Below are 27,284 nucleotides of genomic sequence, written 5' to 3' on the forward strand. Positions count from 1 at the left end.
GCTTTAAACTGCTGTCCATGATTACCTGCATCGATTTTCATAGCACACTGTTGACCGCCCTGTTAATGTTTTACATGTGTGTGTGTGTGGCTCGGCTACGGCTGCGGGGGCAGGTTTCAGAAATATAAGCCGGAACCGTCGTGCGAAATTTGTTTCAGGTCTCTGAATCGATCGATTTTGTCTAACCAAATCGGCACGCATCGTCGACATTTATTTTCTGCCGATTTCAGAACTATAACAAGGCTTATGAAGTACTGTGATGCCGGCCTACCCGATCCTTATGAGGAGAAGACAATTTTTAACTCGATTATGTCGCTAACTATACGTTACACCACGATGCCGAATAGACAAAATAACCTTAGTTTTAATAAGCCTTAGCCTTCACTTACTGAAGTCCATGATTCAAGGCACGAGCATCAACCACGTGGCCACGTCGTCAGCCCGTGACGCATTATGATGGGGCCATTTTGAACTATCGCCACTTGGCCGGGAAGTGCATCAGCGAACGCCAGGCGATATGGCAATGATGAGTAATGTAGACACAGATGCACTCTTCGAATGCGAGTGACATTTACATTGCCAATCGCGCAAAATGACCTTCATGTACACATCACCCCTGAAGGGCACATCGCCAGCGGCGATAAGTCCGGCCACAACGGGATGCCCTGAATGCGGCGTCGCGTGGAAAATACCGATAGACCCGCCGGAACAGTCCGACTGTGTGCATTCGATAGCGCTGGAATCGAGCCGTCAGCTGCCAGGACATCACACCTTTCTATTTTGTTTTCATTTTACCCAGTCCGACTTTGGCTTAGATATGACCCAGTACCAGCCTGTCGGCATGCTGAGGGCCAGTACATGGCGGATCGGGAAACAAACACAATCGCGCGCGAACAGTGCAACTGTGAGTATTCGACGGTAGTTGCGTAGGGCCATCATCTTCCAGTACAACGGATTCATCGTGTTTAGGTTTTTGTTTTCTTCGGTCGACAATTCGGTTATACACTTCATTCTGTCCACCACACCAGTGGCAGGCCAGCCTCATTTAGCTTAGCACCGTCAATATATGATTTGAAAAAAGAACCATCATGTCGGTCAGTGAGAAAATTACAACACCAGACAAAATGCTCCCACGGTGACATCGTGCACTCTTCACTGCGCACTCCACGGCCTTGTAAATGCATTTCAAATTGGACGCCGTACCATTGCAAAGCGACGTCGACGCCCTCCAACATTGTGTAATGTTCAATGGGGGGGGGGGGGGGGGTGGGGGAGGAAAGGGTGGGACCGAACACAATAGATTCCCTGATTTCAGACATGTGTTTTATGGACAGATGCCGTAAATAAACGTGTCCGCGGAGGTCAACATACTTGCTTTCTTGGCAACACCAGCTGGGGCCATTCTGGGACGCTGCAAGAAGTCCAACAAGAAACAAGGGCGTGTTGGAAAAGCTCTTTTTGTTCCCCGTGGTCATGGCCAAGCCCTCAGTCGCTTCGCTTACAAGAGGATGAAACGCTCTTCCAGCCCGACCGCTCACCGCATTCCCTCGCCCGTGCCTTTCACGTATGCCTTCTGTTTCTCCCCTGCAGTGGCAGCCTGACGGTCCAGTTCGCACGCACATTCCACTGACCCTACCCCGCTCCTCTTCTGTTCGATCCCCTCGGCAGAGTGAAGGCTGTTTAGGGGCGGAGGATTGAAGGAGACGGAGCCGGAGATACTCGGGCGGAGCAGGAGCAGGATTGCAAGGGACTTACATGATGAATGGTTGACTTTCCATTATGTTTGGCCGAGTTTCACCCATACAAATTTTGCTGCGGATATAATCTTTTTGGAGACAGTAATGCCACCATAGCGCGTCCTATAACATCAATTTAAAACAGGTGTCCCTTGGAAGAAGGAAAGCCTATCAAGGCCTTCAACAAGCCGTGAATGTGTAAACGAGAAAACATCTACCTATAGTTGTCACGAAGCTGCATACAGCTGGATGGAGAGACTAGAATATGCCAGATGACGTCAGAATAGTATTTCCTGCGACCCTTAGCTCTTATTCACAATGCGCTGATCCTTAAACCAGATCTGCGCGCGCACGCGAGTTACGTGCGACATTGCGCGTCGGGCATTGCCGAGAGGTCGGAGCGTTTGGCGAGGCATCGGGGGATTGGAGATCCTGTCTGTCCGCGCTTGCTTGTCATGGACGATAAGACCCAGTTTTTCTTAGTCTCGCATCATGCTCGTGGAATACCCAGACGCATGACCTCAGGACGCCTTACCCATGACGTCAAAAAGCGAAATCTAGATATGGTTAGTGTCTCAGCGAGAGTATGCAAAAAACAAAAACAAAAAACAAAAACAGACACAAAAAACTTTCTGTCCGCAGTCGTGGCTCTAGCCGTGTTTTGCAGAACAATAGCGGTTCCGGTGCGGGAAGAGGAGGCAAGCGTGGACAGCACAGAATGCTGCGCAACTTATCATCGGGGAGATAGGTTTGGTTCATACCAACGATGTCATATTTCTGTTGTTTGTGGTGGAAGTCGGAAATGTCCTCACTGGTGTTTACGCTCATGTTTCTGTGCATAGATGGCAGTTTAACTTCCAAAATATCTAAAAGCTAATCTTAATAGCCTGTTTTTTAATGAGCTGAAGAGACAGGCTGTGGGCCCGAATAGGGCTGTTGGTAGGCAGTCCGGCATGCTTTGCGACCTCTGCATGTCCGTATGCTGTTCATCATCATACGAAGAGGCCGCCAGCTATGCGCCGTTAAAGGGATACGTTAGGAGATGTTGAAGCAAACATGAGATATGATGAAATCTGCTCACTTATAACGATTGACATGGTTTTAAGTGGAAGCGACTGCCCTAGACAACGCAGTATTCTATGCCCCAGACAGACAATAAAGGATTATTTAGAGCTGTGGTCCTCAATACGTCATTGTTTGATTGCGTCATGGAATGTTCGTATGACGCTGAATTGCTGCCAAGTAACCGTAAGAAACTGCCATCCTTGGGCACAGTTGCAGTGCTTCAAACTCGCCGAGAGGTGGCTGCGTTGCTGAATGTGTCCCCTAGGTGAAATATCGTAATGTTCTTGTGTTTTTGCCCTTTCTCGTGGTGCTCATGCGTATTTATCGGTGAGTTTAAGACAGTTATTTGCATTCGCATACTCGGTTGTGGTGCAATTGTTAAATTGCTCGATCACAAGTGTCATGTTCGTATTTTTTTCTTACAGATTTGATCCGAACCCTTTAATGGATGGATTTCTGGGATCAGAGCTCACGCTAATCAGTGCATGTTGTGCAAGCTCTGACCCGTACCATCCGATCGCGCAATTCCAGGCAACGGCATAATTTAGTGGCGGAAGTTTAACGTGCCACGATGCACACAGCACAGTCCGCCCTGCCCTCTGACGTCAACTGACTTTTAACGTGACCGCTGCCACCGGCCGCAGGCCATGCCTGTCAAGGACAAACAGCGAGCGCCTAAAGCGGCTCGAGCCCACCCCGCCACGGGTGGGTGGATCGGAAGGCGGGCACTCTAACCGACTGAGCCACCGGGACGGACGAGATTATGATACCACGGAACAATAATATAGTTGCATAAAAATTGCAAGCAGCTATGTCCAGTTCCTTACGTTATATAGCACAAACCGTGATTTGCGATGGAAACGTGCACAGTTTGCTCAACATCGGCTATGAGTCAGCTGAGATCCACTATATTTGGAAGGCGTGCTCATGGAGGCGAGATCTGAACGGTTTGACCAAAACATTTTTCCTCGTCTTGCACTCCGCGTGACCTGTGCGGTGATAGGATTTAAATGACGTTGCTATGGTTTCATGCATGCCTGAGTATCCTTGAAATAGTCCGCACGAAAAAGTATGCACATTTTCGCGGGCGCGTAGCTTAGAATCTAAAGCGTTTAAAGTCCAAGATGGCAGGTTTGTGAAAGGTTAGACGCAATGTCCTTGCAAACTGGCCCCACGGCCGGCTGCTAGCACTAAGTGATAAAACGTCGAGGTTTCAACAAAAAATAATCGAATAAAAAATCCCATGAATGTGTCGTACTCGCAGCAGGTAGCCCCATATCAGCGCTATCACATGCAAACAGTAGAAACGAGCAGGCCTGCCGCATTGTGGCTATCCCACGGACGTGGAATTATGCAGAAAGCAACGGAGTTCTCAAATGCGTGACATGCACAGCTGTTTTCTCCGTCGGTGGTTAACGCGCTGAAATACTCGACTGCGAACCATTCAGTGACCGCAGGTATCTTTTAAGCTCCTCACTATGCTGAAACTACTGAAGCTGCATACTAAAGCACTCTCGAAATTATTATTGCCTGGATTCCGGACCACTGCAGTATCACTGGAAATGAAATGGCAGCTGAGCACGCGAACATGGTTGTACTTTTGAACCAATACATGGAACCCAAATGTGATGCATAGAGTATTTATCTTCCTTATGTTACGCCATTCGTGGTTTGTGTGCCTTGACAGACTGCGCCTTCTTTAATTCGCCAAACGCTTATGTATGTGGCCTGTTAGCATCACATGCATTGAGGATCAATCACATGAAACACACTGGTCCACCGTGCGTCCTGTTATTTTACTTTGCCTTTTGGAATTGAAAGATCTTGTGTTCGCACAGTCTGAAAGAAGGGCAAACGGGAGGATGCAAAGGGCAGAGGCATCCCCTACCCTTTTCCTTTACTATTGTTTATTCCAGGATATGGCAAAAAAGCTACCAAATCGATACTGATGCAGAGATGACGCTATCAAGACAATCAATCGGAACGGACGCTTAAACCCGGGAGGCCTGCGCGTCGTACTCCAAGTCAGGGCGAGGAAGGATGGGTACAACTGTGGATTGCCGAGGGTGAGGGAGATGGTTGTATATTATGTACGTTTTGCGTAAGGGATTTAGTTGATCCAGTCAGTTTAAAGAAGGGGATGCCCACGCTAGAGATGCACAAGGTGGTTAGAAAGGCACATGCAATGAAAGCAGTGGCCAGTCTTGAGTAGAATTCGAGAGACAGCCTATTACATAATTTGCTATGTACATTGTATAATTATTTCAAGTTAGATGCATGTTTCCTGTCACTACTAAATAAAATCCTAGCTAGCAATAATCCCTGCTTTTAAAATTGTTAGACAACCATTACATGTGCTAGGTATCTGCATTGTTCAAATTTTGTTGTGGATTACAAATGAATCAGTCCCACTATTTACAACTGTCATCAATGATTTCATGATAAAAAACAGAAGACTGATAAATGTTGCCAATATACCAGTTGCTGAATCAGCAGGGTGTGATATGTTTTGTATGATTTGCTGTTGTAGACATTGTTCTCTGCTCACTACTTTTTTCCTGTTCCAAAAAGTACAACCTGAAGACTGACAGACATGTGATCATACTCAGGTATTGCAAAATAAAGAAAGCTTCCTGGCTACAGTTGTTGGCCTTCCATGATTTAGTATGTTACTTGTTCCCTAAAAAGATGACAAGGATTGCTAGAAGGCAGGATTGCACAAATGTTAAAAAAGTTTTTTTTTGAAGTTGGCTCCATGTACTCTGGTATCAAAAATTAAATAGCTAACATTTTTCTTACATGAATCAAATTCACATCGGGTTCAAAGTCTTGCACACTCATCATCAAATTCCATCCTGAATCTAATGCCATTGCAGCATGACACTTATTTTGCTATCATAATTATCTTTGCAGGAATAAGTCATGGGGCCTTGGCTTTCCTGGCCCTAGCCTTAATCATAACAGTTTACAAAAGCAGAGTGGTCCCTTATGGGTTCTAAGCAGAATTGCCAAAGCTGCATGAAAATGATACTGATGTACATGAAATAATGTATCTTTCTGATCAAGGCTGGTATATGGCTGGTATATGATTACTTGCAGAGTTGAGGAGATTCACATAGCCTTGCTGAAAGCTGCTAGCTGATTTCTGTGAGTCCTTGGCTTTTGAGATAACAAGCAATATCTGACTGAAAAAAGACATGACCTTCACCATGCATGTTAGACTATATACATAAGCTGACTGGCTAGTCTTGCATTCCTTTAGAACAGATTGTAGCATATTTTTAGGAGAATTATGCTCCCTGCATGTTGCATTTTGCAACAATGCCCATTGTGGCAGGTATTCCTTTGACAGGAAGATGATGATATTGATTTGGCTTTGGCCATGGCACTGACCATGTTGGTCATATGGTGCCCTCCTTTGACAGGAAGATAGCCCTGAGCTGCTGTGCTGCATAAGCCTGGTTGGTCCTCATTGTATCCTGGCTGTGAGCCTGTGGCAGTGCTAGTTGGAATGGCTACATTTATGACATTTCCAGATTTTGTCAGCATCATCAGGGAGAAGATCTCAAAGTGTTCATGTGGGTATCTGAGCTCCCAGTACCCAGTTCACTGCAGGGATGGCTGCCATTTATTGTTGGGGCTCTAGGTACTTATATACCATGAAAACTCCATCCTTTAAGCTCTTTGAACTTCAACAAAATGGTTCATCAGGGGAAATATAGATATGGTGGGGTTCACAAAACAAGGGGCAAAATGTTGTGCTATTAAATGTTGAGTCACTTCCCAGGTTGTGTGCTCATCACACTAGCTGTTTTTGGTGGTCAGGACTGCAGACCTACAGTCAGCTTTGTCATGCAGCACAATGCTACAACAATGTCATGTCATGCCAGATTGACACCCTCCCAGCTTGTGTTCAGCTTATGCCCCATGGGGGCAGCCATACCCTCTATCCAGGGGTGATGCATCAGGGGAGGGTGGGGGGGGGGGGGGGGAGGGGTGCAGTTGCCTCACCTGCTGGCTTTCAGAAGGAAGAGTATGTTTTCCCCATCAAAGTTTGGGAGGCTCTTTTTCTCAAACTATATGTATTGTTACCTATAGAGTATCCAAATTTATGTCAAGAATGACCCCATATCTGAGCCAAAGAGTTGAAAATTAGGCTCAGAAGGCCTTTGGTACATAGGGAGGCTCATTTTCTGGATTACGAGGTCACCTTTGGGAATAAGGCAGCCAACATCTAAACCAGGAGGCCCAATGTTGTGTTAGGGAGGCCCCTCTGTGGGCTCTGGAGGCTCCTGTTACAAACTATGAGACTGCTGTTCTGGGTTAGGAGACACACTTTATGCCCAGGTGGCCCTTTTCTGGAACTGGAGGCCCCATTTCTGAGACAGAAGGCCTCTTCCATGCATCAGATGGCTGCAGTTCTGGACTGGCATACCCCGTTTTGGGATAGCGCAGCCCCTCACCAGATTAGTAGGCTTTGTTAATCAGAAACATCCTGTTTTTGATGATGAGGCCCTTCTTTGCATTGGGAAGCCTTTTTCTGAAGTGTTAGGCCATGTTTTAGTTTAGTTAGGCCCTTTTCTGGCCAATAAAAAGGCCATCCAGGACTTTTTAACTGTCAGTGTGTGTTTACTTAGATACGGCGCATGTAACAGCTTGATGAAAAGGCTCACGCCCTAGTTAATCCTCCACATTTAATGTGGCACTGCTAGGAGACACCTGTGAGGAGGCTCCTGGAAAATCCTACCCTCCCCAAAACCCAAAATCTGTGGCACCACCCCTGTCTGTGCTGAGCCATTGGTCGTGATATGACGCCGCCCCACCTTGCCCGAAGTCTCATTGTCCTGACCTGAAACAATGTTACCTCATTTGTGACCTCTGTAACACCTTGGGGCCCTCATGACCAGCATTTCTAGTGATATTGTCTCAATTTCAGGTGACATAAGTAACTTACGTCTAGGTTGACGTCAAATATGTCATCTCGTCGGAAGATAAGCGTCGAATTACCAAAGCGGCCCAGTGTTTTCGAGAGGCTGGGCACAAAACCAGGGATGCCCCAGCCCAAGCTGTGAGTTGTTTTTTTGACATTGGTGTATATTCTTTTTGTAAATCAGATCTGGCCAAGGGCTCATTGATTGATGCAATACTCTTTCATCATTGCAAGGTGATTTGTATTTGTATTGCTGGCATCGCATCTTCTATACTGTATTGGATGTGCTGTTGGCTTGGCGGGCATAGGCTTAACTCTGGATTCACGTGCAGCATGGTCTGTTAGGCTAAGAATGTAAGCTAACAGTGATGCGAGATTGTGGTATCGTTACTGGCCGTTTGGGAAAGTTTATGCGCTTTAATAATCTGGATATAGCACATGCCTCTTGGTTGGTAATATTCACCGATATGTTTCAGGAAACAAGGAAATCGACCAAAAACTAACAAAGCTGGCAAAGAGGTAATATATGTGATTGCTTATAAGGTTTTGGTGGGGGCAGATGATATTCAGTTTGTGATTCAAGAACATGGTGAACATTAGTAAACAGGAACATCATGTATGAAGTTATTTGACATAATGTTTCATCATATTACAAATGTAACAATAACAGAGCTGTTGGAAAGTTGGGTAGTATATATGTATATATATATATATATATATATATATATATATATATATATATATATATATATATATATATATATATATATATGTATATATATATATATATATATATATATATATCATGGGCTAATCTTGACACATAGCACCCAAAAATGTCATAATGCACATCAATGGCAGGTTTGTTGCCTTGCCTGGCCAAATGGCACCTCACCTTCAGCTGAATTAACAGCATTAATATGAAGAAGACCATAGATGACATTTCCGTACTTGAAGCAGTTTGGAAGGATGTTGACCATCGTCATTTAATTTTCAAAGGAAAACTAATGACCTCGTGTATTCTTAAAGAAACATATAGAAAAAGACTTGGAGCCTTCTGAAGATCGAATGCTGCCAAAGAAGACTCAAGTCTTGAAGGAGCCAGAAAAGATACCAAAGGATATCAAGAAGAAAAGGGTCAGTTAACTGTGTGAATGTTATTTGGCTGTTGGTGACAGTGCACTGCACAGCTGGTATGCGAACATGCTGGCATCATGTGTTCCCATACTGGCAACACTTAAACAGGTACGTACGGAGACCCCGTAATACCTAGACGACTCAGTAATGCCAAGTGCCACGTTAAGCAAGAAAGCAGAATACCAACCACATAACGTGAGTAGTCCTCTGGATATCGCCATCCATATCATCATCATCTGTTGGCATAACTGATGGCCCAGGGTCTCGTAAACGTCAGAGCTGGTATTATGCATTTGAACGTGAAGTTATCGGCGTGAGACAACCAGTGGAGGAAAGCAGATTTATCCAGCTGTGTGCTTGTGCACCGGTACTCTGTGTGTGCGCTGAGTGTTTTTGTGAGAGCTACGATATTCTTGCATCAAATATCTAGTAATCTTCATTACAGCGGCAGTCCGACGGCATGCTGAAGCAGAAACCCAACAAACCGTCGCAATATGCGTACGTGGTTTTCCGTGCGAAAGTTCCTCTTCCAAATCCTGTGGGACAGTAGGACGTCGAGCAATAGTTCAAGGAGGCTAAAGTTCGTTGGTCAAAACTTCGTCTAGTGCAAAAGATCATCTCGCAGAAGGACGTCTACATGAATTTCGTTCAGAGTACAATTTCGCACCAGGCAAAAGCTTGCTTAGGGCAACATTCTACCTACCAGGTTTGTGGGGTGCAAAGGTTTGTACGAGGCAAAAGTTTGTTGCGGGCAAAAGCTCATATCGCAAAAACTGATTTAGGGCAAAATTTCCTATCACGGAAGTTTTATTTCTAGTTCTAGTCTAAAAGCTCACATCACAAAAGCTCGTCGGGGGCGCAGATTTGTACTTGTTTCCGATCCGGCGGATCGATTTCCATTTCAGCCTAGGGTATCGTAATGTATTCCTTTCAGCGCTATTTTTAAACCGCAGTCAACTCTATATTCCGGTTGCTGGGCGTGAGATGATGGGAACCGTTGGCATCCGTAGCAAGATGCATGTCCCCCTCCCCCTCAATTAAACAAATGTGTTCTGTATTATGAGCCGTCGAATGAGTATGGAGCTACCAAGAAACAAAAGCGGGGGAGGGGGTCGTGCCACTTAGGTATAACGCTGCTGGAGCATGAAATATTGTTGTATTTTCGTCATGCCTTGTGAGCGTCGAAATGTATAAGAATGAAGCGGGAACATTAAGTTCAATCAGCTTTACACGTTGTCAGAGCAATGTGTTCTTTTTATGCTGCTGTGTGGTATGACGAACAAATACGAGTATTCCTTTGTCTGAAGCTTGTTTCTCGAACTGGGTACATTGTCAGGTTGTTGCCGTAAAGCCCCACTCTCGGGGCACTATGCTTACGTTGCATTAATGGAAAGCCACAGTGATCACGCGACCCGCTCCGCAGGTCAAACGACCGCGCAGTCGCAGCTCGTCGTCATCGAGCAGCTCGTCCAGCTCGTCGTCCTCCGGCTCGTCCGACTCGTCCTCATCGTCGTCGTCGGAGGACGAGCAGCGGAAGAGGCGGGCCAAGAAGCGACACCGCTCGAGCGACTCGCGGAAGCGACGGGACAGGTCACGCTCGCCGCCGCCCAGGAAGCGGCGCGACAAGAAGAAGCCTCTCGCCGCCAAGAAGCCGCTCGGAAAGAAGCTGGCCGCCTCGCCAGCGCGCAAGACGGCCGGGCCGCCGCCCAAGAAGCGTAGGAGCAACTCTGGCAAGGGCAAAGGTACGCTGTCCACGCGCCGCTGGTGGTGCTGGCCGGGTGAGGAGGGCGAGACGAAACGCCGGCACCGCTGGCTTTGCTTGACGTCTGACAGTTCAAATAGCTGCGAATCAACAGCTAATAATCCAACCAATATTCAAATATCGTCTATGTGGTGTGGCATTATGTCGGCTGCGACACATTTTTATTGAAATTTTCTTCATGGCTGCATAATTATCAGCTAGAGTTTAGGATACATTTCAATTAATGACACCATAACCCCTGCAGCTCACGCTGCAATGGTTAGGTGACTATTTGGTCCCTGGTTATGTGTTACCTCTCTGCCTGGCATTATTATCTCCCTCCAGGTGAGTTAAGATAGTGTCCGACAAACAATCCGCGGCTTGTTGTACTGACTGCTCCGCTGACGCTCTGTGTCCCGCCGCATCTCAGCGGACGCTCTGTATACCCGCTGCATCTCAGCTGACGCTCTGTGTCCCGCTGGAGCTCAGCTGGCGCTCTGTGTCCTGCTGGAGCTCAGCTGACGCTCTGTGTCGGCCGCATCTCAGCGGACGCTCTGTATACTCGCTGCAGCTCAGCTGGCGCTCTGTGTCCCGCGATAGCTCAGCTGACGCTCTGTGCCCTGCTGGAGCTCAGCTGACGCTCTGTGTCGGCCGCATCTCAGCGGACGCTCTGTATACTCGCTGCAGCTCAGCTGACGCTCTGTGTCCCGCGATAGCTCAGCTGACGCTCTGTATACTCGCTGCAGCTCAGCTGGCGCTCTGTATACCAGCCGCAGCTCAGTTGACTCTCTGCGTCTCCGCCGCAGCTCAGCTGACGGCCACTGGTTCGGTGGCGCGGCGCAGCTCGTCCCGCGGCCGCAAACGATCCAGGTCACGTGACCGGAAGCGGAGCCCTTCGCCGCGACGGCACTCCAGCTCGCCCCGGATCAGGTACGCCGGCCGAACCGGCACTGCGGCGCCGTCGACCGACCGACCGTGTTTGTGACCAGGCAGACACGGACACGCCGAGACGCAGAGTTGGGCCGTCTGCAACGAACTCATGGCTGTCACCGCCCTTGGTCAGTAAGGAAAGCGATGTGTCAAAGTGTGTGTCAGAGGTGGCGCAAACGCGCGGATCCATCCGGACTCGCATCTACGGCTTGCCGCCTCACCATGGTGGGAGCTACCGAGGCGGGAAGTCTGAATCGAGTGCGTTACGTCTCATTTGGTCCCCGCCGGAGTCTCAGTCGTGTGAGCAGCCATATGATCCGGAGCGGCGTAGGACAGGAGCGGCTGGAGCGTTCGGATTTGAGCCCCATCCTTCCCGCATCGACCGCGTCATTGACGCGCACGTTCGCGTTCAAAACAGAATATCACAGACGGAATAGGAACCGGCGCCGGCCGTCGCCAGTCGCGCGCGCTCAATTCAGGCCAACCAACACGACTCCTGCCGCTGGTCCGCCGAACCCAGTGCGTCGTGCACGGCCGCAGGGATGTCACGGAACATGAGCTGAGGTTGCAGAGGGTCAGCTAGGTTCGTCCCTCTGAGACGGTGAGGCTGATACCCTGTCCTGAACCTGGCTCAGACCGCGATGTTTTCTTTATTATGACTCTTGTCTTGATACCTAACCCGATGTTAACCTATGATCCTAGCCATGAGTCGTGGTCGGGTCGTGACTCCTTTTCTGTCCCAAACCGCCAGGTCCCGCTCACCGCGCCGACTGACGCCCGGCGCGCGCAAGAGGACGCCGTCGCCGCGGCGGCGCGCCAGCCGCTCCCCGCGCACCGGCTCGCGCCGCGACAGCCGCCGCCGCTCCACCGAGCGCGGCCGAGTCAGGTGGGCCACCGCGCCGGCGCGCCTCTGCAGCTGGGCCGCCGGCTCGGGTGCGCTCCGACTGGGGGTTGTCGAGGCGGGCACTCTGAGGTAGTGCTCGGGGGGTGCTCTGGCGGGGTTGTTTTGTTGTTTTTGTGATGCCGTTGCTGTGTTTGGTGACCTGACCTCAGCTGTATTGGTGGGGCGCCAGGTCGCCCGCCCGGCTGCCCACGTTCGACCGGCGAGCGGCCAGCAGCACGCGGGAGCGCGCTGACCGCAAGGAGCGCCGCTCGCCGCCGCGACCCAAGCCGCTCGAGCCTGCGGCGACTCGGTGAGCAGGCGGCCTCGCCTGCCGAGCCCCAGACGCCGCTGCCGCGACCCAGCTGGCATGTCCCTGGTCCCTGGTCAAGGAGCTTGGCTCGTCCCATGCTGCCTGACCCACTCCGTTGGATGTCCTCTCGTAGCTTTGTTTATCAGATGATGGATGCTGTGAACGGACGCGACCAGCGTTTCCCACTTTTTGGGATAGCTTTATGTGCCAGCCTCTGATGTGAGGAAATAGTCCGCTTCGTAAGGTAGTTCTATTAGCCCTCATGTCTAGACTCGTGCAACAAACGGTTTCATTGCCGCGCATTGGCACGACATCCGAAAATATGGGGAATTTGACAAGCTTAAAACAGGGAAGTATGCCAAGATGCAAATCAACACTGAAGTGTCATTTAGTTACATATGTTTTCTGTGGTCAAAAATGCATTTCACCGCGCTGATTGGTTTCCTCCATTGCAAACGCGAGCATAACCAATGCAAATGACAGGCTCAGCGAAAAGTTGGACACGTATGTGACGCGAGCAGCGGCTTTCATCGCCCACCCATTATCCGGCCAGACAATGGACGACCGGTGACTTTGATCGTTCGTCTGTCAGCGGGGCAAACTCTTCGGTCCGCTGTCCTGGCAACACAGTGCAGTTTCCATGATTGTTGCTAGCTGATGCAAGAAGGCCTCAAAATGGCGCTAGTGGGTGGTTGACTTGTATGATCAGGATAATGCTAGGACAATTTAGCAGCAATGCCGTCCACTCACGCCCACATTTGAATTTCTAGTTTTCTCTGACCTAAAGTCATTCACCATCAGTCCACCCGAAAACCAGAGTTACGAACCATGTAAGCAAGCATCATGCTGTGGATGTTTTATGGCTCCTGAAAGTCATCAGTGGTATAACATTTAAGATGACGTTCATAATGGCGCCTCGGTATAAGAAAGAGCCCTTCAGAACGACCTCAATTGTCAGCATAGGCTCTTATTATTTGGCCTTGATAATCTATTAGATAGAAAACTAAGATAATTTGTTCTTAAGCTAATGCTGGTACGAGTGCTAGCAATGATGGACAACCGCCTGCTCTGCATGACTGTTAACATAGTGCATATCATATCATATCATATTATAGCGTAGCATGGTATAGCATAGCATAGCATAGCACAGCGTAACGCAGCATAGCGAAGGCGTAGTATAGCATAGCACAGCGTAACGCAGCATAGCGAAGGCGTAGCATAGGTTCATCGTCTTGAATGGCCTCTCGTAACCACGAGCACAGCTTCGAAACGTCTAGTTGCCAATGCTTCCTTGAAAACATGGCTTAACCAGTACCTCCTGGTATGCTGAAGGCCGATTATTGTCAGAATAATATATCTCAGCTCTCTACCTAAAGGTCAGGAGGTCAACTGCTTTCTTGCTAATATAAAGTTTTGAAATGCGTTGTCCACCAATTTCCTTCACAATCCGTGGCAGAATCAAGTATCAGCGCTCCAAGAAAGGAATGCTTCATTTTCCATAGTGATTCGTCTGACGGGCCGTCCAAAAATTACGTAACGCGTGGAGAGGAGGAGGATGGTGCATGGCGAGAGGGTAACTTAGAGTAAAGAGTATATTTTGAACTGCATGCCGTTACGATCAGGTGCGATTACAAATTATGCTAAAATCTTTAAAAGCAAATTAAGATCTTAAATCTGGATACCATAGGCTTCATGTCCTGACAAGTAACACGCCCGCTATTTGTCTGTCGTCTCTAGCTCAGTTAGGGACCAAACGACAGTACTTTTTCAGGGACGTTACGCCTTACACAACATAACCAGGGAAAGGGAAGAAACTTTCACCGAACGCAACCAATGCGTAACCAGATGGGATGCAGGGCTGAAAATGGCCAAAAATGCGTAACGTACTTGATGGACGGCACCCGAGAAACCCGTGAATGAAGCAGTGTTTATGCGCCGGCAAGACTTGAAAGGAACGATCAGAAGCTGACCTGGAGCGGAGGTAGGAGACCGTGGGGGTGAAGGTTGGAAATACGGTTGCGTTGAGAATAGCCGTGGCAGCAACGGTGGATGTGGTTTGTTTTATGAGATGAAGACAGGCATACATGTTTCCACCTCGCTCCGAATACTGACGGGACTTTTCAGCCGACTGAAAACCAGCTGCAAGACAATGTTTACCCATGTTACCAGGCGGAGCCCGGCAGACAGAGTGTGGGAGGACAGGAAAGAGGAGGAGCGGCGCCGGAGGGATGACCCACGCGAGCGCCAGTGGGACCGGCCTGCCCGCCCGCCGCCCGACTACGGCCGGGGTACGTCCCAGCGCCGACCGCGGCCGGGCGGTGTTGTGACGCGGGTGTTGTTTCCTCACGGCCGGAGCATACTCGCCTCTGGGGAGGAGGACCACTGCGTCGTGTTGCGTGAGGCTGGTGGCCGACTGACGTGCTCGGAAATGTCCGAGGCTACGTCGGGGTCCCTGGTGCCCCCGGTCTCTGATGGCGTGATGTTTCTGTCGCCGGTGGTCTCGTGGGATATTTGTTTTGTATTACGATTTTATAAAACACAAAGATCACCAGCGCTGTGCAATGCGTAAACTATTCGGGTGCTACAGATTAGTCATTACATGACATATTTTATTCCCGCTGACTTGTGCCATTTCCAGACATAACGAACGCTTTCTTGGTGTTCTTTATCTCTCATAACGTAGCGTGTCATTTCAAGGAATGTGATCGTATGGATACATTACTAATGCAGTAAACACCAGCGTATAGTAGCGTTTTCAGCATGGTTATTTGATCAATGTTCCCAACCATAAATCTACCAAAGTTTTGCATTATTCAACCTATAAAAGGATGCTAGGGCCGCTGCCTTCTACGCCGACCCGCTTTCTTCCGGACACCAGTTATACGTATAATACTATATATATATATATATATATATATATATATATATATATATATATATATATATCACTAGGTTTCCTGCTAATTTAGATAAATTGTTCCTGTCTCATTCAAGCATGGCTTGCGGAAGTACAGAATATTTCGTAGTAATCGTGAAAGCTGCGAAGACGGGCTGTATATATATGGGTAGTTTTATTCCCTTAGGGCTGGAGGGGTGGTCAGTGTTACATTCACTTTTGTGCAGAGATAAATACCCAACTATTCTAGAGCGTGCGCTGCTGTAAACTGAACTATAATTTTTGGTCACAGTTTTGTTAATGTCTCAGGGAGCAAAAGCTGATGGTGTATATAAAATAAAGAGTATATACAGGCTTGCTGCTCAAACGCGTAAGATATTCACAAAAAAACGCTTGGCCTTCTTGTTACGTGATTGATCTAAAAGTTATGATTGTATCGGAGAATACCAAGAATACCATGTATTCATACCAGCTCATTACACGGCACTCACTAGAAATTGTGACTACCGTGAGCTGTGCCACGGGCATCTGTGACGTCACAGCGCATGTCATAAAGCAACTTGGGTCTCAAACAGTATACTGCACGCCGCTCGGCCTCCAAAATGACGTGGTTTGACTGACCGGAAGAGATCGATACCCAGGCAGGCTGGATGTATTTCGTCTGCTGCCATGTAAGCGCGCCATTAACACATGGACGACCGGCGATAGGCGGTTTTAGATACACCTTCGACTGGCGTTTGGTGGACATAGGCTCCGTTTATCCACATCAAATTATTGGCGTTGTTCTTTGCACCCTGTCCGCAGTCGTGGTGGGACCGCGAACTGGATAACGCTGGCTGTGGGGAGGTGCCGCCGCTGTCTCCGGCTGTCACGTGTTGTGAGCCGCCGCGTCAGAGTGTGGTGTTGGCCGCCCGCAGAGCCGCTGCCCTACGAGGAGGTGCCGCTGCTGCCGCCGGATGTGTGGTGTTGTGAGCCGCCGCGTTAGAGTGTGGTGTTGGCCGCCGGCAGAGCCGCTGCCCTACGAGGAGGTGCCGCTGCTGCCGCCTGGCGTGTGGTGTTGTGAGCCCGCCGCGTCAGAGTGTGGTGTTGGCCGCCGGCAGAGCCGCTGCCCTACGAGGAGGTGTCGCCGCTGTCTCCGGCTGTCTCGTGTTGTTGGGCCGCCGCGTCAGAGTGTGATGTTGGCCGCCCGCAGAGCCGCTGCCCTACGAGGAGGTGGCGCTGCTGCCGCCGCGCCGTTTCTCGCCTGGTCGGGATGGCAGGAGGCCACTGCTTGGACCGCCTCTCACCGACGACCGGCCCTCCCGACCGCCTTACGTCCGCCACGGCGACGACCGGCGCAGGTCAGGCCCGAGGCACCTCACGAGACGGTGCAGGTCAGACCCGAGGCACCTCACGAGACGGGGTGCTGGTCAGACCCGAGGCACCTCACGGGGGGGTACAGGTCAGACCCGAGGCACCTCACGAGACGGTGCAGGTCAGACCCGAGGCACCTCACGAGACGGTACAGGTCAACCGCACCTCGTGAGGGCACGTCCGAGACGGTGCAGGTCAGACCCGGGCACCTCACGAGACGGTTAGACCCGGGCACCTAGGACGGTCAGGTCAGACCCCCTCACGAGACGGGGCAGTCAGACCCACCTCATGAGACGGGGTGCTGGTCAGACTCCGGACACCTCATGAAACGGGGTACAGGTCAGACCCCGGACACCTCACGAAACGGGGTGCAGGTCAGACCCGGGGCACCTCACGAGACGGTGCAGGTCAGATTGGGTGTTTTGTCAGCTGCCGCAGTGGAGCTCCGGGATGCACGGACAAACTTGATAATGTACCCATTTTGGGCTTCTTCCTGAACAAAGCTCCTGTAATGTTTCTGTGAGTCCGACAGTTAAGATCTATTTGACCCCTGTCTGATCTCTGGCTGACACCTGACTGACGCATGACGCATGCCTGAGGCGCATGTGGCCCATCTTTGGCCGGCAGCCTGGACCGGCTGCTGCCGCCCCGCGCCGACGACTGGCTGCCGTACGACGAGCCGCCGCCGCCTCCGCCTCCGCCACCTCCGCCGCCGCGAGGCCCGCCGCGCGCGCGCGATTGGTCGCCGCCGGGCCGCGGGCCGGGCTTCCGTCGGGCGGCGGTGGACTGGGGCGGGCCGCCGCCGCGGCTGGGCCGCGCGCCGGCCGCCTTCCGCCGCGCCGGCTACCACGGCGGCGCCGCCGGCTACTTCGAGCCCGAGCCGGAGCTGGAGCCGCTGCCCGACCCGGGCGACATGATCGTGCGCGACGAGGTCAGGTGAGGCCGGCACAGCGGACTGGCGGGACCAGCGGGGCGCCCGGTCGGTCGGCCGACGGCGGCGCCAGCGAGCGCTCACTCAGCCGTTCTTAGGCACGCACCCTTGCCCGGCAGGCCGGCCGGGACCGACACGCCGTGTTGGTGTGCTTTTGTGGGTTGTGCTCGTGACGCAGTGACGGTCTGCTCTGCGCACGGGAGGGAGTGCTGATCTCCCGGCCGTGCTCGCCAGGTCGGAGGAGGGCGGCAGTGGCGGAGACGACGACGACCGCGCGGCATCACCCAGCGCTCAGCGCACAGGTGACTTGCGCTGCATGGCGGTCTGGAACCCCGCTCTGCGAGTCTGCTGGGGGCCGCTGACTGACCCCTGGGGGCTCTTCTGGGTCTCGAGGGCTACTTCAGGATCAAATGGCTTTGTCGCAGTCTATTGCGGTTGAATCATTCGGCCAACAAATGGTCCTCATTCTCCTTTCCAAGTCCATTCCGCTAGTCCATTCTTCCCGTGCATTCGTGACGAACAGCGGAACAATGGAGGAGTAGAGCCAGGGAGAGAGTTGGGGAGATTTGAGGCATCGGGGATATTAGTGGGTGCATTGGGGAGATTAATGAATGCTGTTACTGCCCGACCGCGGACACTGTCTAAGCGGCGTGCTGTGATATCGTTCTCAACCGCATGTGTCTGCTAAGCCGCGAAAGGACCTCCGTCCGATGTGATATTGTTCTCAGCCGCGCGTGTCTGCTGTGCTGCAGAGGGACCTCCGTCCGATGTGATATCGTTCTCAGCCGCGCGAATCTGCTGTGCTGCAGAGGGACCCCGTCCGATGTGGTACCGTTCTCAGCCGCGTGTGTCTGCTGTGCTGCAGAGGGACCTCCGTCCGATGTGGCACCGTTCTCAGCCGCGCGTATCTGCTGTGCTGCAGAGGGACCTCCGTCCGATGTGGTATCGTTCTCAGCCGCGCGTGTCTGCTGTGCTGCAGAGGGACCTCCGTCCATTGATATCGTTTTCAGCCGCGTTGTCCTGCTGTGCTGCGAGGAACCTCCGCCGATGTGGTATCGGTTCTCATCCGCGTGTGTCTGCTGTGCTGCAGAGGGACCTCCGTCCGATGTGGTACCGTTCTCAGCCGCGCGTGTCTGCTGTGCTGCAGAGGGACCTCCGTCGATGTGGTACCGTTCTCAGCCGCGCGTGTTTGCTGTGCTGCAGGGACCTTCGTCCGATGTGGTATCGTTCTCAGCCGCGTGTGTCTGCTGTGCTGCAGAGGGACCTCCGTCCGATGTGGCACCGTTCTCAGCCGCGCGTATCTGCTGTGCTGCAGAGGGACCTCCGTCCGATGTGGTATCGTTCTCAGCCGCGCGTGTCTGCTGTGCTGCAGAGGGACCTCCGTCCCATGTGATATCGTTTTCAGCCGCGTGTGTCTGCTGTGCTGCAGAGGAACCTCCGTCCGATGTGGTATCGTTCTCAGCCGCGTGTGTCTGCTGTGCTGCAGAGGGACCTCCGTCCGATGTGGTACCGTTCTCAGCCGTGCGTGTCTGCTGTGCTGCAGAGGGACCTCCGTCTGATGTGGTACCGTTCTCAGCCGCGTGTTTGCTGTGATGCAGTGGGACCTTCGTCCGATGTGGTATCGTTCTCAGCCGCGTGTGTCTGCTGTACTGCAGAGGGACCTCCGTCCGATGTGGTGCCGTTCTCAGCCGCGCGTATCTGCTGTGCTGCAGAGGGACCCCGTCCGATGTGGTATCGTTCTCGGCCGCGCGTGTCTGCTGTGCTGCAGAGGGACCTCCGTTAGATGTGGTACCGTTCTCAGCCGCGCGTATCTGCTGTGCTGCAGAGGGACCCCGTCCGATGTGGCGCTGTTCTCAGCCGCGTGTGTCTGCTGTGCTGCAGAGGGACCTCCGTCCGATGTGGTGCCGTTCTCAGCCGCGCGTATCTGCTGAGCCGCGGAGGGACCTCCGTCCGATGTGGTGCCGTTCTCAGCCGCGCGTATCTGCTGAGCCGCGGAGGGACCTCCGTCCGATGTGGTACCGGTCTCAGCCGCATGTGTCTGCTGTGCTGCAGATGGACCTCCGTCCGATGTGGTGCGGGCGTCCCGTGAGAGGGAGCAGCCGCTGCCAGGCGAGGTGTGGAACTACGATGCCAACAAGGAGACCTGGGTGCAGAAGCCGGAGGGCGCCGCCGCCGACCAGGAGTGAGTGATGTCGCGATGCTGGGGACACACGTGCCGCCCGTCCGGAATCGGCTCCGTCAGGGGCGCAGACGGAGGCGGACTGAAGGCAGCGGTGCGTGTCGAGCCGCCCGTCCTGTGCTGCTGCTGCCCGCCCTGTCTGTGCTGGATGGGTCCGTGTCCAGGATCCTGTTACCCCGCGGTGGTATGGGGACGAACGACGCTCGGTGCACCAGAGGGCTCCCGGCCATGGAGTGTGGTTTGAGGCGTAGCTGGCCGGGCCGGGCTGGGCGGGGCCAGGTCTAAGGCGTCACTGGGCTCGAGGGGCAGGGGTACACGCCAGCCAGTGGGCCAGCCCAGTCACGTGATCATCTGGCGGAGCTGGAGTGTCCCTGTCAGGCTTACGTCTCACCACTCGTACTCGTCTCGTCTCACTCGTCTCACCACTCGTACCGACATCTACAACACGCGTTTTTGGCCGTGTAGGTGTTGGCTGCACTCTCTCACACTGTCCATGCCCTGCAGCGGCCCAGAGTCGGCCTCGGGTTCGGCGGCGCCCGGTGCCGCGGAGGCGGCGGCATCCGGCGGCGTGGAGGTGGCGCCCGCTGGTGACGGGCTGCAAGCCGAGTCGCTGTCGGATTTCTCCGACGACGCCGACGAGATTCTCAACCGAGAGGACGAGGTAGGCGTGCTTCTCAACCGAGAGGATGAGGTAGACGAGATCCTCAACCGAGAGGACGAGGTAGACGAGATCCTCAGCCGAGAGGACGAGGTAGGCGTGCTTCTCAACCGAGAGGACGAGGTAGACGTGCTTCTCAACCGAGAGGATGAGGTAGACGAGATCCTCAACCGAAAAGATGAGTTAGGCGTGCTTCTCAACTGAGAGGACGAGGTAGGCGTGCTTCTCAACCGTGAGGACGAGGTAGACGAGATTCTCAACCGAGAGGACGAGGTAGACAAGATTCTCAACCGAGAGGACGAGGTAGTCGTGCGCTTGTGGCTTACTTGCCCTAGGTCGACGGACTGGGTCGGGTCGGATGCATCGTAGGTAGGAGTAGAATAATGCATGATTAGTGCGTGCAACTGCAAACTGTAATTTTAGTACATGGCGCTGATGAAAGCTGCTGATTTTAAGTACATAACTGCAATTTACGTACGAAACTTTGTTCGCCGGTCCTCTCTTACCCTTCCCTGGACCGACCCGACAGTATAATCGACGAAATGTATGCATTTCGATGATGACGCTCGTACGGAATTGCGACCAAAGTGGCGTCTTTGAGCTTCACCGTAGTAGCAGTGTACATGACTATAGGCCTATGCAGTGGTAATGGGTCGGGCTACCTATCCTGTTCCAGGCCGCATTAGAGATAGGCTTCAGAACATGTGTCATCGTCCACCCTGCGGTCGATTACCTGCGCAGCCACGCGTCAGACAGTTTTGAGCGTTTGTGAGTTGTGCCTGGTACATCGGTCTCCTCTGTGCGGCTGGTCTCACGCCAGCACCGGCTCCGGCTGCGCAGACCTTACGTTAAACCTGAAAACCGGCCATAAGTTGCCGGACCCGTAGCGCAAACACCGGGGCTTGTGGCCGTCTCCAGGTAACGGGTTGCACTTGTTGCTACGATTGTCTCTGTTATGTGTCAGAATCTGCTGGTCTCCTATCGCTGTGACGCAGTCTCCGTCCGTATTATTTCGCTCTTAACCATGAGAAATTTCACGTTTTCCGTGTTAGTCGGACGTGGGAACATTGCATTGGTATTGCAGTGCAATGCTACTTTAATATGTTGCAATGCCGTGAACAAAACTGGAAGGCCCGGTATTTTGGCCGTGGCTGGGGGAGAGGACGGAAGTACAATGAGCCATTGGCGGGCAGCGGCGGGGGCCACCGGGCCCTCCGTTCTGCACGCGGTGGGGACCGGCAGGCGGGCTCTTCCATCCCGAGCATGACCCGCTCCTGCGGCCGGCCAGGTGGTGGAGGAGGAGATCACGTTCGAGGACGACTCGGGTCACGACGGCGAGCGGCCTGGCTCGCGCGGCTCGGCACCGGCCGCCGGCGCGCGCCGCCGCCCCAGCGCCGACGACCGGCCGCGAGACACCGCCGCGGCCGGCGCGGCCGCCATCACCGCCACCGCCGCCACCGCCACCGCCACCACCGCTGAGGAAGATGAGGAGGAGGCTGATGGCGTGGACCCGCCGGAGGCCAGGCCGCAGAGTGAGTAGCGCGTCACGTGGCCACTCGGCTGGCTGGCGGCACGAGCTTTTCGGTCACGAGCGAGCGCTTACGCTCAAACTACGAAGACAGTTAGACGCATGTGATCGTCTTTACCGAGCTGTATCACGCAAACATGTGTACAATTCCTTCTGCTCAGTAAGGATGCGTGTACGGCACAAGTTTTTGAAATTTGTGTGACATTTGCTGGAGGCCTGGGTATTCTACTGAAAGTGGTTTTAGGTCTCAACTGTTTCACCAAAGACAGGAGGACAAATAAGTCGTGCCTTTCTACTGGAACACCCAGTATCTGCGATATGTAGAAGGCATGTGACAGGTCTGATTCGTGCCGGCCACGCGACAGGTCCCGGGTGTGACGGCCACGTGACGGGCCCATGTGTGACGGCCACGTGACGGGTGCGGTGCGTGACGGGCGCGCAGGTCTGGTGGACGCGCTGGCGATCGACTGGAGCAGCCTGGTGAGCGCGCAGCCGCGGCGGCCGGCGCCGCCGCCGCCCGGCTCGGCGCTGGAGCGGTTCTCGGCGGCGGCCGTGTTCTCGCAGCTGGGCGTCTGCGCCGACTGGGCCGGGCCCGAGCTGATGCAGACGGTCCGGCAGCACTGCGGCGCGCCGCCAGGTGAGGGGGCGACTCACCGCCGCCGGCCTGGGCAGCTGCTGAGGGGTGGCCGGCGCCGGCGCGACCCGCTGCAGCGGCTGGTGGGCCGGCGTCGTACAGGCCTGGCTCAGGGTCAGCCGGTGCTGGTCGGACCTCGCCGTATGGGGGATCGGGGATGGACGGCGACGCTGTTAGGGCCGCGTGTGTGACGTCAGCACTGGCTTTAACTTGACGTCACCACGTCGTGCGACACGCGCCGGCCAGCTGTCGGATGTGGGCTGGCCACTGCGTACTCATAGCGCTGCACAGCGCTGCGCCAGGGGAGAAGACCCACTAGGATTCAAAGCTGCTGGAGGATTTTCTGTGCTGCCCGGTTTCGTCTAGTAGCTACTGGTTATCGCGGTAATCCAGCGCCCACTTACGCAACCTATAGCCTCGTAGATGTGCGTTAAGATGAGGTTGGAATCGCGCTGGACAGTTTATCACGGTATATGGGCGAGGGTCGCGCGGCCGGTAAATAATGATACTGCGTTATCGAGCCCCGCGGAGCCGGACTGCGACCGCCACAATCAATGTGTGGACGCTGGAAGAAAAATCGCGCCCATTGTCAACACCACGCAGCTGTCGCCACGTCGCCCGGGCGTCATCTGGGGCAGCGATCGCGGCATGCGATCAACAGGCCGCCCACGTGCTGGTTGACGTTGTTTTGTTTGGTGTTGTCGACTTGCCATGCGTTTGGCACAGGTTCCAGTTCATGTGGGCTCCGAGTTGAGTCCGGTCACGTGGGGTTTATGCGTTCAGTTCGCGTGATGCACGTCCGATGCGAATTCAGACATACCCAGGACGAATCCAGACACGAAAAGACAGGTTAAAAATCGATTTTGCACGGCCAGTGGCGCAGCGTAGCCTCGATGCTGGATGTGATGCCCCTGTCCGTTTGAATACGGCGCCACCGCCGCCATAGGGCAGAACGGCCGGCATCGAGCCGTTCTCAGCACCGATGTGTGAGGACGGCAGGAAAGTGAACCGGCAGAAACTTGTGAATGATGGCGCCATGGACCAGACAGGCGCCCAAAACAGTTGTCGTATCGGGTCAGATGATGCATATGGTTGACCCGGGAAGTGCAGGACTTGCAGGTCTACTAGTATTGGTTAACCGGGAGGACGGGCCGTCACTCGCGGCCAGCCGGCTCCCGCCCGGCCGGCACTGCGAGCTACTACGCTGAGCTGAGGCCTCATACACTGCTGGGTAGTGCGGACGACGCGGCTCCGTTTGCCCCCCCCCCCTGCCGTCACGTGTTCGTCCCGTACACACACGCGTGCATGTGTACGTAGCAGCGCGTGCCGGCGGGGCGCTGCTGCGCCGGGGCCTGGGCTGTTCGGCGTGACACGCTGGCGACAGCGAGAGCGCCTCCCCGGGCTCACCGCGCAACACTAACAAAGCTCGTTTGACCACCAAGAGATCACTCATACCTCTCTCCGCCCGGCTGGCTCGCAGTTACAGGCGGGCGATTGGAGACGCCAGACCGAGTTTCTCATTAGCGGGCAGGTAATGGGCTTCGCATATGGGCAATTCGCCCGTCGACGTCGAGAGGTTTGTTTTCCGACCGTTGCCGGCGCGTACATCCTCGCCCCGCGGTGCGTGCAACGGACTGGCCGGATGGGCGGGGATTTCGGCGAGGTCTCCACTGTGCAGGGGCAGTGCTTGCTCGTGTTGCATGTCTGGTTATTGAACCTAAAACGATAGTTCCATTAGCAAAAGCGTAATTGGTTGCACATGTGGGTATTGTCTCACCGCAGAGTTTGTTTTCCGATCGTTATCGGCGCGGGGACGTCACCGCGGCGCCGCTGGTCCAGTCCCGCCGCAGCGCCGCTGGTCCAGTCCCGCCGCAGCGCCGCTGGTCCAGTCCCGCCGCAGCGCCGCTGGTCCAGTCCCGCCGCGGCGCCGCTGGTCCGGTCCCGTCGCGGCGCCGCCGGTCCAGTCCCGCCGCAGCGCCGCTGGTCCAGTCTCGCCGCAGCGCCGCTAGTCCAGTCCCGTCGCGGCGCCGCTGGTCCAGTCCCGCCGCAGCGCCGCTGGTCCAGTCCCGCCGCTGCACTGCTGGTGTGGTCCCGCCGCAGCGCCGCTGGTCCAGTCCCGCCGCAGCGCCGCTGGTCCAGTCCCGCCGGCGCCGCTGGTCCAGTCCCGCCGCAGCGCCGCTGGTCCAGTCCCGCCGCGGCGCCGCTGGTCCAGTCTCGCCGCAGCGCCGCTGGTCCAGTCCCGCCGCAGCGCCGCTGGTCCAGTCCCGCCGCTGCACTGCTGGTGTGGTCCCGCCGCAGCGCCGCTGGTCCAGTCCCGCTGCGGCGCCGCTGGTCCAGTCCCGCCGAGGTGCCGCTGGTTCAGTTCCGACGCGGCGCCGGGTGTAGCGAATTGGGATGCCGGAACTCAATCATTGGTGTACTTGACCACGAACGTGTTGCTCTCACCTTGATCCGTTTTGTCACGTATTTTAAGTTCTAGGATGAAAAATATGTCCATCAAATGATCAAAATCAGGAAATGAACCAGCAGCCTTAATTTGTTACTGCGTTGAAATAAATACAAAACATTTTAAGTAAGTATGCGAATACTAGTGACATGTACGCCTTGATCATTACCGCGCGTAATAGTGTATGGCATTGTACGGCGTATATGCCTAGGTGCCGTATGGACGTCTACGTATCATATGAACGTCCGGGTGTGACATGTATGTTCGGTTACCAGGTGTCGTGCGGTTGTCGAAGTGTCTTAGGTCTGTCCAGACAATGTGAGAATGCTGCGCCTGCCTCCGAGCCGACAGGCCGGAGACGGGAGAGTGAGCTGTCGGCTCCGAGCCGACAGGCCAGAGATGGGAGAGTGATCTGTGAGCTCCGAACCGACAGGCTGGGGACGGGAGAGCGAGCTGTCGGCTCTGAACCGACAGGCCGCGGACGGGAGAGTGAGCTGCCGCCTCTGAACCGACAGGCCGCGGACAGGAGAGTGAGCTGCCGCCTCCGAACCGACAGGCCGGGGACGGGAGAGCGAGCTGTCGGCTCCGGACCGACGGCCGGGGACGGGAGAGCGAGCTGTCGGCTCTGAACGACAGGCCGCGACGGGAGAGTGAGCTGCCGCCTCTGAACCGACAGGCTGGGGACGGGAGAGTGAAGCTGTCGGTCGGCTCCGACCGGCGGGCCGGGGACGGGAGAGTGAGCTGTCGGCTCCGGACCGGCGGCCTGGGACGGGAGAGCGAGCTGTCGGCTCTGAACCGACAGGCCGCGGACGGGAGAGTGAGCTGCCGCCTCTGAACCGACAGGCCGCGGACAGGAGAGTGAGCTGCCGCCTCCGAACCGACAGGCCGGGGACGGGAGAGCGAGCTGTCGGCTCCGGACCGACGGCCGGGGACGGCATTTGAAACTGTTCACAGCTGGGCGCACCCGTGTTGCGCCGGCGTATGCTATTTGCTTTTGATGACTAGGATACGAAGTGCCTATCAAGCTCAAAGGGGGATGCTGTTTGGTGTTGGCGGCGTCGAGGCCCCGTGGTTCGAACTTCGGGTTCTCCCCGTTTGTACGAGTGGTTGTTACCAAAGCTAAACTGGAGCGCACCAGCACAGGCTGGTATTATTCGCTAGATTCACAGCGCCAGCTGTGTGTAAGGTCCTGGCTTGCCCGATGAGCAACCTGCGGTGCTGGACGCGGCGGCCAGTTCCGGGGCTCCGGGGGGCTGAAGCCGGTGTTGTGTGCGGTGTCCTGTCCGTTCCGTGCCTGAGGACAGTCTGTTTCGCCAGCGTCTGGGCGGGGCTAAAGCCGGCGTTGTGTGCGGTGTCCTGTCCGTTCCGTGCCTGAGGACAGTCTCTGTTTCGCCAGCGTCTGGGCGGGGCTAAATCCGGTGTTGTGTGCGGTGTCCTGTCCGTTCCGCGCCTGAGGACAGTCTCTGTGCCGCCAGACTCGGAGGAGGTGCCGTCGGAGCCGGTGCCCAGCGCCGCCGAGTGTCAGCGGCGGTACCGGCGCCGCACTGAGCAGGCCATCACCGACCCGGGCCCGCACCGGCGAGCCCTCTGCGCACGCGCCGACCTCGCCATCAGGTCAGTGAAGCTGTACGGCCCAGATGTGCGAAAAGCTGATATAACGTGGTATTGCATGCATAAAACGGCCCTTTGATATTCTTTTTGCTCTTAAGCTGTATGTTGATGCGTTCAGTTTTACGATAGGGCATTGAATTGCATTGCTCAAAGCTTACGCTGTGGTAGCCTCGATGAAATTGATTCTCCCATTACTAACACCGTGGCATAGTATCGCATGGAACAGCCAAAGGCCACAGAGAAAAACCGAGGAGGATGCGATCCTGTGCACGTACAGGAGTGGATGATGGGTGATGGCACACAGTCAGAAGGTTTT

At 54.3% G+C, this 27,284-nt stretch overlaps 1 protein-coding gene and 1 long non-coding RNA gene across 2 annotated transcripts in view; both read left to right on the forward strand.

Moving 5' to 3' along the window:
• The first annotated feature begins 12,609 nt into the window (after positions 1 to 12,609).
• Positions 12,610 to 17,652, forward strand: LOC119097577 (uncharacterized). The gene is made up of 4 exons (XR_005094154.1): positions 12,610 to 12,732; positions 14,902 to 15,020; positions 16,821 to 16,968; positions 17,609 to 17,652. It is a non-coding gene; the product is annotated as an uncharacterized LOC119097577 (long non-coding RNA).
• Positions 17,653 to 17,804: 152 nt separating this feature from the next.
• Positions 17,805 to 27,284, forward strand: part of LOC119097111 (uncharacterized) — an 18,274-nt gene continuing 8,794 nt past the window's right edge. The window contains exons 1-7 of the mRNA XM_037220159.1: positions 17,805 to 17,917; positions 18,147 to 18,214; positions 19,965 to 20,094; positions 20,596 to 20,752; positions 22,038 to 22,281; positions 22,720 to 22,914; positions 26,833 to 26,971. Coding sequence (XP_037076054.1) covers positions 17,895 to 17,917; positions 18,147 to 18,214; positions 19,965 to 20,094; positions 20,596 to 20,752; positions 22,038 to 22,281; positions 22,720 to 22,914; positions 26,833 to 26,971 — 956 coding nt within the window. The 5' untranslated portion in view covers positions 17,805 to 17,894. The remainder of the gene's footprint in view (positions 17,918 to 18,146; positions 18,215 to 19,964; positions 20,095 to 20,595; positions 20,753 to 22,037; positions 22,282 to 22,719; positions 22,915 to 26,832; positions 26,972 to 27,284) is intronic.

Source organism: Pollicipes pollicipes, unplaced genomic scaffold, assembly GCF_011947565.3.
Source record: "Pollicipes pollicipes isolate AB1234 unplaced genomic scaffold, Ppol_2.1 Scaffold_4295;HRSCAF=5057_pilon_pilon_pilon, whole genome shotgun sequence".
Classification (NCBI taxonomy): domain Eukaryota; kingdom Metazoa; phylum Arthropoda; class Thecostraca; order Pollicipedomorpha; family Pollicipedidae; genus Pollicipes; species Pollicipes pollicipes.